The following is a 15871-nucleotide window of genomic DNA, read 5'->3' as shown; positions in this document are numbered from 1 at the left end:
ACTAAAAAAGGCCGATTAAATACGTATATAATTAAGTTTAAAGTTTCTATAGAAATAAAATTTTGACAAAATACAATTTTGACAACATTTTTTATAGAAGTAAAATTTGGAAAAAATTTTCAATAGAAATAAAATTTGGATAAAATTTTCTATAGAAATAAAATTCTGACAAAATTTTCTATAGAAATAAAATTTTGACAAAATGTTCTATAGAAATAAAATTTTGACAAAATGTTCTATAGAAATAAAATTTTTCTATAAAAATAAAATTTTGGTAGATCATTTTTGGCTCGATTGGCAACCATGATTATGAACCAATAAGGACCAATTTTGTGTGATTGGGGATCGCCTATATATAACTATAGACCGATATGGACCAATTTTGGCATGGTTATTTCAACCGGATCGGATGAATTTTGCTCCTCTAAGAGGCTCCGGAGATCAAATCTAGGGAACGGTTTATATGGGGGCTATATATAATTATGGACCGATATGGACCAATTCTTGCGTGTTTGTTGGAGACTACATTCTAACACCACGTTCCAAATTTCAACCAGAGCGGATGTATTTTGCTCCTCTAAGAGGCTCCGGAGGTCAAATCTGGGGATCGGCTTATATGAGGGCTATATCTAATTATGGACCGATATGGACCAATTCTTGAATGGTTGTTAGGATCATATACTAACACCACGGACCAAATTTCAATCGGATCGGATGACTTTTGCTCCTCTAAGAGGCTCCGGAGGCCAAATCTGGGGATCGGTTTATATGGGGGCTATATATAATTATGGGCCGATGTGGACCAATTTTTGTATGGTCATTAGAGAACATATACCAACACCATGTACCAAATTTCAGCCGGATCGGATGAAATTTCCTTCTCTTAGAGGCTCCGCAAGCCAAATCAGGGGATCGGTTTATATGGGGGCTATATATAATTATGAACCGATATGGACCAATTTTTGCATGGTTGTTAGAGACCATATACTAACACCATGTACCAAATTTCAGCCGGATCGGATGAAATTGGCTTTTCTTAGAGGCTCCGCAAGCCAAATCGGGGGATCGGTTTATATGGGGGCTATATATAATTATGGACCTATGTGAACCAATTTTTGCATGGTTGTTAGAGACCATATACTAACACCATGTACCAAATTTCAGCCGGATCGGATGAAATTTGCTTCTCTTAGAGGCCTCGCAAGCCAAATTTGGGGGTCCGTTTATATGGGGGCTATACGTAAAAGTTGACCGATATGGCCCATTTGCAATACCATCCGACTTACATAAATAACAACTACTTGTGCCATGTTTCAAGTCGATAGCTTGTTTCGTTCGGAAGTTAGCGTGATTTCAACAGACGGATGGACGGACATGCTCAGATCGACTCAGAATTTCACCACGACCCAGAATATATATACTTTATGGGGCCTTAGAGCAATATTTCGATGTGTTACAAACGGAATGACAAAGTTAATATACCCCCCATCCTATGGTGGAGGGTATAAAAATTTTTGAAGCAAAGGTTATAAACTTTATTTTAATTAAAATTTCATTATTTTAAAGAAATTTGTCCTTATTAGTTTGTAAATTTGGCATACTAAAATTTAGGTTGCGTAATCTTTAATATCACGTAAATATTTTTTCAGTGTACATGTTTTCTGTGAAAAAGTAACATTTTGCTCTTGGAACATGGTTGGAGTGATCATATTCCTTCTCTGCGTGGACATAAAACACAGTAAAGTAAAAAAGCAAAATATATTTGAAAAGTGTACACCCATAGAAAAAATACTTTCCTCCAGAGCGAAATTTTAGACAACCGAACTTCCCTTTTCTTATATGTTAATGTATTCTCTTTGAAAGTAATTATAGCCGAATTTATGGCAAACGTTTCAACGATTGTCTTGTTGTTTTTAAAGAAAATTTTTAGCGTCAAAAAAAAAAAAACCTGCCTAAAATTTTGTTCCTCGGAGAAGAAAAATCTTTGTTCAGTGTTTTCAGCGCTCCATTTCCCGACAGACGTGGACTTTGCATTACAACCTTTCATAATATTATTCATTGCGTACACGCACAGAAAAAACTTGTTTGGGCATGGTTGCCGCATCCATTTAGTGCTTATCTACACTGAAAAAAATATTGAACTAATATGGAAGATTATGTAACTTAAATTTTAGGATTCGAAATTTGCGCAATGTTAAGGACAAAATTCTTTAAAATAATGACATTTTAATTAAAAGAAAGTTTAAAATCCTTGCTTAAAAATTTTTTTCCTTACATTTAGGACACAAATATTGAAATTATGCGTCTCTCTGCTGAAGTTGTAGATCTTTGAAGTAAGGCAAATTTTCCTTAAAATAAAGAAAAACATTTTTAATTTAAAGAAATCGTCTTTAACTCAACTGACATATTGAATTTTTACATATAAGATAAAAACGCTTCAAGTATAGGTTAAGACTTATTTTAAGGATTTGCATCTTTGGTTTAAAGTTTTTTTAGCATTAAGAAAACTGTTTTACTTTGAAGTACCTGGCATAATTTGGATTGTGAAATTGGAATTTGTTTGGACATAAATACCTTTATTAATATATTGCAAAAAGAGAAAAAAATCGATAAATGAGATCTGTATCCAATTTTAATTTTATTGGTCCTATATTTAAAGCCAGGGAGGTCCGTAAAAAAGCCGCATCTTTGGCTCGGAATCAATACCAAAATCCTTAAGGAAAGGTCAAAATCTTTGGATCCAAGTAAACTTTTTTGAGTGTAGAGCTTGTAATTGTCGCGAAAACCATGTATTTTGTCTTTGTAAAAATAATTTTCGAGCAGAGAAAAATGTATGCTGGCAATAAGCATTTAAACGGTTCTCAAATGCCGCAAACATGTTATATTATTTAAATGATAGAATTTGAGACCATTATATGGTCGGGAAAATCATGTACCTGACCATTCAATTTTTTCACTTTTTTTCCAGGGAAAGAAGTATTTTATAGATTATGTATAGACATGTCTAGAACCATTACATGGCCATAAAGACCATGTACATTGTTTTTGTGACCATTTAATTTTTTAACTTTTTTGCAGCGAAAAGAATTTTATAAAAACATTGACCAGGTACACACGATTTTCATTATACGCGTCAGTCGTGTGTTGATTGTTTCTTGGAATGGACGGAGAATGCGGAATTACTGTGTTTTGTGTTAGTTTATTTATTCAGAAGTGGCACGTGATTTTATGTGAATACAAAAAAGGAAAGTGTAATTGAAAAAATTTACCTGTTATTTTCTGCATTTTGCTATATCCCAATAAACACAAACGTTTGAAAAATGCAAAATTTCAACAATTTTTCAAACATTTTTTCAAAGGATTAGGGTAAAACATTGAGCAGGTACACACGATTTTCATTTTGCGCGTCAGTCGTGTGTTGATTGTTTCTTGGAGTGGACGGAGAATGCGGAATTACTGTGTTTTGTGTTAGTTTATTTATTCAGAAGTGGCACGTGATTTTATGTGAATACAAAAAAGGAAAGTGTAATTGAAAAAATTTACCTGTTTTTTCTGCATTTTGCTATATCCCAATAAACACAAACGTTTGAAAAATGCAAAATTTCAACAATTTTTCAAACATTTTTTCAAAGGATTAGGATAATATTCAAGTTGAGAAATTGTTGAGAAAATCGCGTTCTCAACAAAAAACAGACATTACCCTCAACAGTGAAATTCAACACATTAGCAATAATATCTCAAGTGTTATCCTCAAATTGAAATGCATCGCTACTCAATAATTTGTCAAACAATTTTCGATGCGAGTCAAATTCAAAATTAACATCGTTGCAAATACTTTTCAACCTAAATTTGTATGAATGATATCCCCACTTCAAATTGAAAGTCAAAGCCAAAATTCTATGAATTTTGTAATTTATTCATTTTCATCAAAATAAAATATATAACACTACACTACATAATACACTACGATACCAATCGATAAATAATAATCTTATTAAACATATCAACAAATAAGAACAAAAAAAAAAAAAACAACAAAACTTTAAATATCTTAAACATTATTAGTAAACACTTTTGCATTGATAATTCGTTCTCCTTCCTTTTGGTGTCATAAAACAGCATTAACATTTATTAACAAGCGGGCAATTTGAAATTAGGAACGTACTGGACCGCGTGTTAGAATTGATTTCCAGCAGAAGGAATTCACAAAATATCCATTTTAAACTGATAATAGCATATAAATTAAACTGACGATGTGATGCCCATTTTCATCCAGAAGTTGTTGATTTCAACAATTTGTTGTTTTTAAGAATTTTAATTGGTTGCACTTGTAATGTTTCTGGAAACTTTTTCTTGTCGATAAGCCACTCAGTTTTCATTGGTCAGCTTCTTAATGTTTGCAAGAATGTATCATCCAAAGATTTTGGTTTTCTGCAAAGAGATTTAAATTTAGTGACTTCTCTAAAGTGTTGATTTAATTTTTCATATTCACGTACCAATTATTATAAACTATTTGAAGCAGTTCCAGTTAATTGTCCACCATTTTTTCATCAGTCAGCTTTTTAATGTTTTCAAGAACGTAGAATCCATAATTTTAGTTTTCTGCAAAGAGATATACATTTAGTGACTTCCTTAAAGTTTTATTTCATTTTTATACCCTCCACCATAGGATGGGGGTATATTAACTTTGTCATTCCGTTTGTAACACATCGAAATATTGCTCTAAGACCCCATAAAGTATATATATTCTGGGTCGTGGTGAAATTCTGAGTCGATCTAAGCATGTCCGTCCGTCCGTCCGTCTGTCCGTCCGTCTGTCCGTCTGTCCGGCTGTCCGTCCGTCCGTGGAAATCACGCTAACTTCCGAACGAAACAAGCTATCGACTTGAAACTTAGCACAAGTAGTTATTATTGATGTAGGTTGGATGGGATTGAAAATGGGCCATATCGGACCACGTTTACGTATAGCCCCCATATAAACCGATCCCCAAATTTGGCTTGGGGAGCCTCCCGGAGCAGCAAAATTCATCCGATCCGGTTGAAATTTGGTACGTGGTCTTAGTATACTGTCTCTAACAACCATGCAAAAATTGGTCCATATCGGTCCATAATTATATATAGCCCCCATATAAACCGATCCCCAGATTTGACCTCCGGAGCCTCTGGGAGGGGCAAAATTCATCCGATCCGATTGAAATTTGGTACCTGATGTTAGTATATGGTCTCTAACAACCATGCAAAAATTGGTCCATATCGGTCCATAATTATATATAGCCCCCATATAAACCGATCCCCAGATTTGACCTCCGGAGACTCTTGGAGGGGCAAAATTCATCCGATCCGGTTGAAATTTGGTACCTGATGTTAGTATATGGCCTCTAACAACCATGCAAAAATTGGTCCATATCGGTCCATAATTATATATAGCTCCCATATAAACCGATCCCCAGATTTGACCACCGGAGCCTCTTGGAGGAGCAAAATTCATCCGATCCGGTTGAAATTTAGTACGTGGTCTTAGTATACGGTTTTTAACAACCATGCAAAAATTGGTCCATATCGGTCCATAATTATATATAGCCCCATATAAACCGATCCCCAGATTTGAACTCCGGAGCCTCTTGGAGGGGCAAAATTCATCCGATCCGGTTGAAATTTGGTACCTGATGTTAGTTTACGGCCTCTAATAACCATGCAAAAATTGGTCGATATCGGTCCATAATTATATATAGCCCCCATATAAACCGATCCCCAGATTTGACCTCCGGAGCCTCTTGGAAGAGCAAAATTCATCCGATCCAGTTGAAATTTGGTACATGGTGTTAGTATACAACCATGCAAAAATTGGTCCATATCGGTCCATAATTATATATAGTTCCCATATAAACCGTCCCCAGATTTGACGTCCGGAACCTCTTGGAGGAGCAAAAGTCATCCGATACGGTTGAAATTTGGTACATTTTGTCAATATATGGCCTCTAACAGCCATGTAAAAATTGGTCCATATCGGTCTTTAGTTATATATAGCCGATGACTTATTACACAAAAATTGGTCCATATCGCCAAAAATAATCTACCAAAACTTTATTTCCATAGAAAATTTTGTCAAATTTTATTACTATAGAAAGTCTTGTCAAAATTTCATTTCTATAGAAAGTTTTGTCAAAAGTTTATTTCTATACAAATGTTTGTCAAAATTTTATTTCCATAGAAAATTTTGTCAAAATTTTATTTCTATAGAAAATTTTGTAATCTACCAAAACTTTATTTCCATAGAAAATTTTGTCAAATTTTATTACTATAGAAAGTTTTGTTAAAATTTCATTTCTATATAAAGTTTTGTCAAAAGTTTATTTCTATAGAAATGTTTGTCAAAATTGTATTTCTATAGAAAATTTTGTAAAAAATTTATTTCTGTAGAAAATTTTGTCAACATTTTATTTCTATACAAAATTTTGTCAAAATTTTATTTCTATACAAAATTTTGTCAACATTTTATTTCTATAGAAATTTTTGTCAAAATTGTATTGCTATAGAAAATTTTGTCAACATTTTACTTCCATAGAAAATTTTGTCAACATTTTATTTCTATAGAAAATTTTGTCAAGTTTTTATTTCTATAGAAAATTTTGTCAAATTTTTATTTCTATAGAAAATTTTGTCAAAATTTTAATTCTATAGAAAATTTTGTCAAGGTTTCATTTCTATAGAAAATTTTGTCAAAATTTTATTTCTATAGAAAATTTTGTCAAACTAGATTATATACGTATTTAATCGGCCTTTTTTTGTTTAATATATACCCCGTATGGGCTAACTTACAATTTAGAAGACAGTGTTAAAAAGTTTTACGATACCTTGCCATCGGCAAGTGTTATCGCAACCCAACTAATTCGATTGTGGATGACAGCCTTTAGTAGAAGTTCCTACGCAATCCATGGTGGAGGGTACATAAGATTCGGCCTGGCCGAACTTACGGCCGTATATACTTGTTTATTTTCACTTACCTATTTTTATAAACTATTTGGTTACTCGTCTAAAATTTTCCATTTTTTTATTTCTTGCAATTGACCACGAACTTCGTTGCACAAATAAGTATTGAAAACCACATGGGTTTTTCGTTGCATTTTAGGGTAGTGTTTTGTCAAAGTTTTCTCATATTATCTTCAACAACTTTTCAAAGATTTCGTCAACATTTTGGGATGGTATAATTTATTTTTATTTGCAGTTCCATGATATCTGAGTTTGTACAATTGATGGGCACAAAGTAAATATGGAATGATTACTTATTGTTGAAATTGAACCAAAATTGAGTTTTTAAAAATATGTTATGTTTTAGTTTATAAACAATAAATTAGTTTATAAATAAATAAAAACAAATAAATATAGTCAATTTTGTGGTTTATTTTATAAAGTTGCGTCCTTTTTTCGACGACGAAAAAAGTTTTTTCATAAAGAGCAAACCATATTAGGTTGTGACCATGTTCTTTTAACTGGAAGAAAAACATTTTCGACGAATGCCATAACATTTTAGATCGTGACCATTGTCTTTTGAATCAAACTAAATTCTTTTTATCAATATAATAACATTTTAGATGAGGACAATTTTATTTTTCTTAGAACCATGTTCACTGAGCAAACATGGTTGCAGGTGAAAATGTTACATGGTCGCCGCAAAAATAGCTCCATCATATTATTTTGCTCTTTGAATATGATTGTGACAATCATGTTTCTTCTCTGCGTGTGTACTCAAAAAAAGTTTACTTGAATCCAAAGATTAAAATCTTCCTTTAATGATTTTGGTATAGATTCCGAGCCAAAGATATGACTTCTTTCAAATAAAGATGATTTTTTAGGGATCTATTTAATTCCAAAAAAAAACTTCAAACCAAAGATATGAAATCCTCAAAATAAGTATTAGCCTAAATTTATCTTAAATCTAAAGATTTAATATTTCAGTTAATTTAAGGACGATTTCTTTAAATAAAAAATGTTTTTTGTTTACTTTAAGGAAGTTTAAAGACAAACGATTTTAACAGAGGGATGAAAAATTTCATTTTTTTCCTAAATTTAACAAATAAAATTTTTGAAGCAAATATCTTTCTTTGAACTAAAATAACATTATTTTAATGAAGTTTGTCCTTAATTTTGTGCAAATTGTGTGTTTATGTTGTATACTCTTTAATACCATGTAAATATTTTTCCAGTGTACTTTTTGACACCGGTTTGTCAATGTTCTAGTTAAAACTGTCACCCACAAGCAAATTACTTGAATTATGATAACAGTTGCCGATTTCAAGTTATATTATGCATTCTTAACATTGTCTTCTATACAACATATGTTCGATAAAAAAGGCTAAATAAATATCTATATCCCTTTTGTTATTGATCGTTTTATACAGCGGAGTCTATAAATAATTATGAAACTATATAAACCCATTTTCGCATGGTAATTAGAGGCCCAAATTTCAAACACATCAGATTTTTCTTCCTTAATGAGGCTTCCGAAATTAAATCTTGGGGAATCAGTTTACATGGGAGCTATATCGCAGCGAACAAAAAAAGAGAGATCCCCAACTTGGAGTGCAAACTTGTATCATTTGCAATGCATTTTACGTAGGCGTGTCATTGGACAGAAACACTCCGTTTTCGGATCTATATCATTTCACTTGTTAAAGAAAATTTTGTATTTTGAAGGAAAAACTTAGAGTTCAAAATTGCAAGAATGTCTTTAGTCACATACGAAGTTCATGATGGACGCATTTTTGGTAAAATTTACAAATTTAAAGAAATTCTGAATTATTTTGTAGAAGACACGAATTTGGTTAATCTCTATGCTTCATTTGAGTATATTTTTTCTTCGGTTTTAGTTAATTTAACTAACGTACGCAAAAAATTATTAGAGTAAAGGAAACTTTCTCCAAACATAATGATTCCATCAACTAAAATAAAGTTAAATTGGTTTTAGTGAAATAGAGAGTTCACTTTTTTTTAGTGTATTTATTATTTTATGATCACTCCTAATAGCGAAAATTTATTTGGGTGTATACATTTTTATACCCTCCACCATAGGATGGGGGTATATTAACTTTGTCATTCTGTTTATAACACGTCGAAATATTGTTCTAAGATCCCATAAAGTATATATATTCTGGGTCGTGGTGAAATTCTGAGTCGATCTAAGCATGTCCGTCCGTCTGTGGGAATCACGCAAACTTTCGAACGAAAAAGCTAATGACTTGAAACTTGGCACAAGTAGTTGTAATTGATGTAGGCCGGATGGTATTGCAAATGGACCATATTGGACTATTTACGTATAGCCCCCATATAAACCTTGCGGAGCCTCTTAGAAAACCAAATTTCATCCGATCCGGTCGAAATTTGGTATGTGGTGTTAGTATATAGTTTCTGGTCCATATCGGTCCATAATTACATATAGCTCCCATATGAATCGATCGCTAGATTTGCCCTCCGGAACATCTTGGAGAAGCAAAATTTATCCGATTCTGTTGAAATTTGGTACATTACGCTAGTATATGGCAACATTACGCTAGTATATGGCAACAACCATGCCAAAATTGGTCCATATCGGTCTATAGTTATATATAGCCGATCCCCAATCACACAAAAATTGGTCCATATCGCCAAAAATAATCTACCAAAATGTTATTTCAATTTCTATATAACTATTAGCTAGGTTAGGTTAGGTTAGGTTAGGTTAGTAGGTGGCAGCCCGATGTATCAGGCTCACTTAGACTATTCAGTCCATTGTGATACCACATTGGTGAACTTCTCTCTTATCACTGAGTGCTGCCCGATTCCATGTTAAGCTCAATGACAAGGGACCTCCTTTTTATAGCCGAGTCCGAACGGCGTTCCACATTGCAGTGAAACCACTTAGAGAAGTTTTGAAACCCTCAGAAATGTCACCAGCATTACAGAGGTGGGATAATTCACCGCTGAAAAACTTGTTGGTGTTCGGTCGAAGCAGGAATCGAACCCACGACCCTGTGTATGGAAGGCGGGCATGCTAACCATTGCACCACGGTGGCTAGCTATTAGCTAGCTATATACAATTATGGACCGATTTTTGCATGGTTGTTAAAGACCATATACACGCAAAAAAATAATTCTTTCTTCCCAAACGAAATTTTAGACAAACAAAGTTCGTTTCTCATTTGCTTTTCGCTGTAAGGAGGTGTATTTGGGAGAAAAGTATATACTTTTTATGATAAACGTTTATTCTTTTCCAGGATATAAAAACAATTTCATAAGGACAAACTCAAAAAAAACATTGTTTTCTTGCTAATTGCATTTTCCCTCACATCTTTCTCACATCCACGATGTTTTTTAGTTCTTAACAACTTTTCCTGTAATACCAACAATGTAGAAGAAATTATACGATTTTATAAATTTTTAAATTTTTTTTACCTTTCGCCTGGACGGAGAATCGAACCTCGGACCATGCACTTTGTAAGCCAACACACTAACCACTGAGCTATGTACCTGTTATGGTCATCAATAGATAAATATCCATATAAGTTATATTTATATAGCATAGCTTGCGGCGCCCACGAACCGAATAAACAAAGTTTATTTAACAGAAACAAACATTTAGTTTGGCACCGTGGTGCAGTGGTTGCTACGTCCGACTTGCATGCCAAGGGTCGTGGGTTCGATCCCTGCTTCGACCAAAGTTTTTTTTTGTTTTTGTTTTTTTTTTTTTTTTTTAACATATATTCCAGATATGTTCGGAAGATTCCGAAAAAATGTTCAACATTACATTGTAGTATATTAAATTTTGAACTGTAAAATGTGTCTTATTAAAGACCTAAAGTCAGAAAAGAACAGTGTTTGATATAAACGAAATTGACTGTGTTGTTGTTTCAAAAATAACTTTTTTTATTGAAAAAATAAAAATTTTGTAGCAAACGAATTTTTTTAGTGATAAAAGTTTAAAATTTTCGAAGCAATTCAAAAAACTCTAACAAAAGAAAAACGTTTTCGGTACACGTTTTCCAAACGTTTTTTTTCTTTGCGTGTACTAACACCACGTACAATTTTCAACCGGATCGGATGAAATTTGCTTTTCTATTATTTCTATAGAAAAATTTGTCAAAATTTCATTTCTGTAGAAAATTTTCTTAAAATTTTATTTCTATAGAAAATTTTGTTAAAATTTTATTTCTATAGAAAATTTTATGAAAATTTTATTTTTATTGACAATTTTGTCAAAATTTTACTTCTTTACACAATTTTTTCAAAATTTTATTTATTTTGACAATGTTATTTAGAAAAATCAACCAAAACATCAATAATTCTACCAATCTACCAGATAGTAACCATTATGGACAAATTTTTAAACGGTTTTGTTAACCGGATCGGATGTAATTTGCTCTTCCAAGAGGCTCCGTAAGACAAATCTATATTTAAGTATAGACCGATATAGAAAAATCTTGTTATATGAAATATACTAACATCACGTACCGAATTTCAAACGTGGTCCCGTAGGTCAAATTTGGGGATCGATTTATATGGGAGCTATATATAATTGTGGACATATACACACAAAAAAAATAATTCTTTCCTCCCAAACGAAATTTTAGACAAACAAAGTTCGTTTCTCATTTGCTTTTCGTTGAAAGGAAGTGTATTTGGAAGAAAAGTATATACTTTTCGTGATAAACGTTTATTCTTTTCCAGGATGTAAAAACAATTTCATAAAGACTAACTCCAAAAATTTTTTTTTCTGGCTAATTGCATTTTTCCTCACATCTTTCTCACTTCCACGAAGTGTAGAAGAAATTATACGATTTAATACATTTTTTAACTTTTTTTACCTTTCGCCGTTATTGTCATCAATAGGCAATTACCCATATAAGTTGGGCACCGTGGAGCAGTGGTTGCTACGTCCGACTTACATGCCAAGGGTCGTGGGTTCGATCCCTGCTTCGACCAAAGTTTTTTTTTACATGTATTCCAGATATGTTCGGAAGATTCCGAAAAAATGTTCAACATTACATTCTACTATATTAAATTTTTACTTTGAACTGTAAAATGTGTCTTATTAAAAACCTAAAGTCAGAAAAGAATCGAAAAAAAATAAAAATTTTGTAACAAACGAATTTTTTGGTGATAAGTGTATACTTTTCGAAGCAATTCAAAAAACTCTAACAAAAGAAAAACGTTTTCGGTACACGTTTTCCAAACGTTTTTGTTTTTTCTTTGCGTGTATCGACCAATTTTTGCATGGTTGTTGAAGGGCATATACTAACATCACAAACCGATTCTCAACAGGCTGAGGTAAATCTGTGGATCGCTTCATGTGGTTGCCTTATATAATTATGGACCTATATGAATCAATTTTTGCATGGTTGTTAGGGGGCATATAACATAGTACACACTTTAGAAAACCCCTAGGGAGGCATTCTTAAAAAAATAAAAAATAGCGTGACTTTATTGTTTTTTTTAATTTTGCCAGCGGAGCTTTCAAATAAATAACAAGTATATAAGCAGTAAGTTCTGCCGGGCCGAATCTTAAATACCCACCACAATGAATCAAATATAATAGTTTACTTTGAAAGCCCTTCGTCGTAGAATTTTAGGGGGTTTGATCACAAATCTTCTCCCAAGCAAATCAGTTCAACCAGTACGCTTCCCGAAGAAAAAATTTTAAGATTCTACCTATGAAGACTAGATAAGATTCTCGATTTATGAGAACCAATTTTGTTTGAGTTTTAGAGAAATCATAAACATATCGTGTATATGATGAAATAACGCCTTGATTTGAAATCTTAAATCTGTAGATTTTTCCGCCATTAATTAAATGAATACGATGAGTAAAATCTGGAAATTTTATTTTCTGTTGCAAGCAATTTTCATGATCAGTTCGCCTGCTATACCCTGAAAGAAGTGTTTTCTTTTCTGAGGAACGAAATTTTAGATAAGCAAAGTTTACTTTTGACACAAATTTTAGAGACAAAAATTCGGATTAGCTTGCTCTAAACGAAAATACTTTAAACCGGTAAAAATAAATGCGATATAGATTTTTGAGGGTCTAAAATTCCAGTATATTTAAATTTCTGTGCCAATCGGATAAAACCTACGGTTTCTAGAATCCCAAGCAGTTAAATCTGGAGATCGGTCTATGTGGAGGCTATACTAAAACATGGGTCGGCACACACCATATTCGGCTGACATATTTGCGGTTAGTCGGATTTCAAAAGTCCTAGAAATAAATTCGGGAGTTAGTTAATGTTCCTCAAATACCTCTAGAATTGCACTTTCAGACTAATTAGGTGAGAACTACTAATTCTAGAAGCCCAAGAAGTAAGATTGGGAGATCAGTCTATATAGGGGCTATAACAAAATATGGACCGATCGGACCATTTTCGACACGCCTCTTTATGCTCCTAAGGTACCTCTAGATTTCTAATTTCCAGCAAATTGGATAAAAACTACGGATTCTAGAAGCCCAAGAAATAAAGTCGGGAGATCGCTCTATATGGGGGCTATACCAAAACATGGACCGATAGGCACCATTTGCGACACACTTATTTGTGATCTTAAAGTACTTTTAGATTTTCAATTCCAAGCAAATCGGCTAGAAAATATAGTCTCAAGATGCCCAAGAAGTAAAATCGGGAGATCGGTCTATATGGGGGTTATACCGGCACACCTCTTTATGGTCCCAAAATACCTCTACATTTCCAATTTCAGGCAAATCGGATAGTAAATACAGTTTCTAGACGCCCAAGAAGCAAAATCGGGAGATCGGTCTATATGGGGGCTATACCAAACCATGGACCGATACGGACCATTTTCGACACATCTCTTTATGGTCCCAAAATACCTCTAGATTTCCAATTTCAGACAAATGGGATAGAAAATACAGTTTCTAGACGCCCAAGAAGCAAAATCGGGAGATCGGTCTGTATGGGGGCTATACCAAACCATGGACCGATACGGATCATTTTCGACACATCTCTTTATGGTCCCAAAATACCTCTAGATTTCCAATTTCAGGCAAATCGGATAGGAAATACAGCTTCTAGACGTCCTAGAAGTAAAATCGGGAGATCGGTCTACATGGAGGCTATACCAAAACATGGACCGATACACCCCATTTTCGATACACCTCTTTAAGGTCCAAAAGTACTTCCAAATTTCAGGCAAATCCGATAGATAATACTGTTTCTAGACGCCCCAGAATCAAAATCGGGCGATCGGACAGACAGAGAGACAGACGGACATGCTTATATCGTCTTAGAATTTCTCCCTGATCAAGAATATATATACTTTATATAGTCGGAAATCGATATTTCGATGTGTTACACACGGAATGACAAACTTATTATACCCCTATTAGGTAATATAAGAAACTAAAATTTATCATATTTGGAAATATGTTAAGCATTTCGTAAATTAAGATTAGGAGAATATTTTTCTCATAACATGTTCAACGGTACAGTGGGTAACGGATATAAGCACATCTCATATAAGCAAAATATGCATAAGGAAGTTAATCCATAAACCATACTTACTTTTTCTTCTGAACAATAAATGCCTATAAGAAAAAGATGCATATAAGAACCAAAAATTGTGTGTGTTTTTAGAGTTTCTTATATCCGTTACCCATTGTATAACGATTTTCTTTCAAACCTAATATATCATACTTCGCTTTTATAATACGCAAAAAATAACTTTTATGAAAAAAGCAAAAATTAAAAAAAAAAATACCACTTTTCAGGGGTCGATATCTCGAACACAAGCCTGGTCAAGTGGATTTATTCCGAGATATTACCTAAATGGGATAATAAATTGATAACATGGAACATATTAAGGGAGATCAAGTACAAAAGGAAGCTATTGTTTTGCGTGCAGTCGATGAGGTTCAACAGGATCTGGCTGCTACATGTACCTTGAAATCGGAAATAGTTTGGGATATGTAAGTTATGCTCAATATATACCACTGTGGGGGGTAAAAACTAGTAAGACCATCTAATTTAGATATCGGGCGGAAATGCAATCAATGACATCTGTGATATCTGAATGTTGGTGAAACTGTTTCGAGTCAAATGCGACAAAATACATATGCCAGAATAAACAATTTTAAAATTATGAACAAAGTCTTACTATTTTTTGCCCACTATAGTATGCTTCCACTCACGATGAGTATGTAAATAACTTTTCCTGTTTATTTTTTGATACATACAGATTAGGTCCCGATCAAGATGTTATATTATGCAAAAAACTGGAGTATATGTTTCCAAACGATAGTAAAGAGTATACATCCAAACAAGATATACGAAGAGCTCGAAGGCATAATGCTAATGTCAAAGAAATTAGGAGCAAACTTTTTCGTAATATATGGCAACAAAGTAAGTATAAAATTATTCATTATTCAGTCTGCAAATGAACAAAGTTCAATTGAATTAAGATCAATTTATCTAATTTTTGAAACTTTAAGGAAAATATACCAATGGCGTTCTGATGCACTCTATCATATATGTTATAGTGACACCAGACACAAATCTAGAGAATGCAAAATTTTCACACAATTATACAATTCATCCGATATTTCGAACGAGACGTTGTTTAAGTAAGTAAATGTTAAACTATATTAAATATTAAACTCTTATAATAATTTTAATAGAACTCTTATGGTGTTATTAAAAAAATCCTTGCCCTCATTTTGTCTGTACAGAATGCTCATTTTTAAAATGTTGCTAGCAACCTAAAAAACATGCTATTATTTCAGCGGGCAAAATATAATTCAAAGGAGCAACAGGCAGTGCTCGCTTTGCCTCTATGCGTGGCACTATTTTTAAAAGAGAATTCTAAGCCTCTTTCCACTTTTGCCCGTTTGTTTAGA

General features: G+C 33.1%; 1 protein-coding gene across 3 annotated transcripts in view; it reads left to right on the top strand.

The window, feature by feature from the left end:
* LOC142236863 (uncharacterized) overlaps positions 1 to 15871 on the top strand; it is a 35391-nt gene that overhangs the window by 1635 nt on the left and 17885 nt on the right. Inside the window, exons 2-4 of one of the 3 annotated variants that reach the window (XM_075308140.1) lie at positions 14747 to 14944; positions 15214 to 15377; positions 15467 to 15598. In XM_075308140.1, the coding sequence (XP_075164255.1) occupies positions 14826 to 14944; positions 15214 to 15377; positions 15467 to 15598 (415 nt within the window). In that variant the 5' untranslated portion in view covers positions 14747 to 14825. Of the gene's footprint in view, positions 1 to 14746; positions 14945 to 15213; positions 15378 to 15436; positions 15599 to 15871 lie in introns of those variants that run through there. The other 2 variants (XM_075308141.1, XM_075308142.1) reach the window with 2 other exon arrangements.

This window comes from Haematobia irritans, chromosome 4 (genome assembly GCF_050003625.1).
Source record: "Haematobia irritans isolate KBUSLIRL chromosome 4, ASM5000362v1, whole genome shotgun sequence".
Taxonomy (NCBI): Eukaryota; Metazoa; Arthropoda; class Insecta; order Diptera; family Muscidae; genus Haematobia; species Haematobia irritans.
Note: the sequence above shows the minus strand (reverse complement) of the source record. Positions and strands in the feature narration are given on the sequence as shown.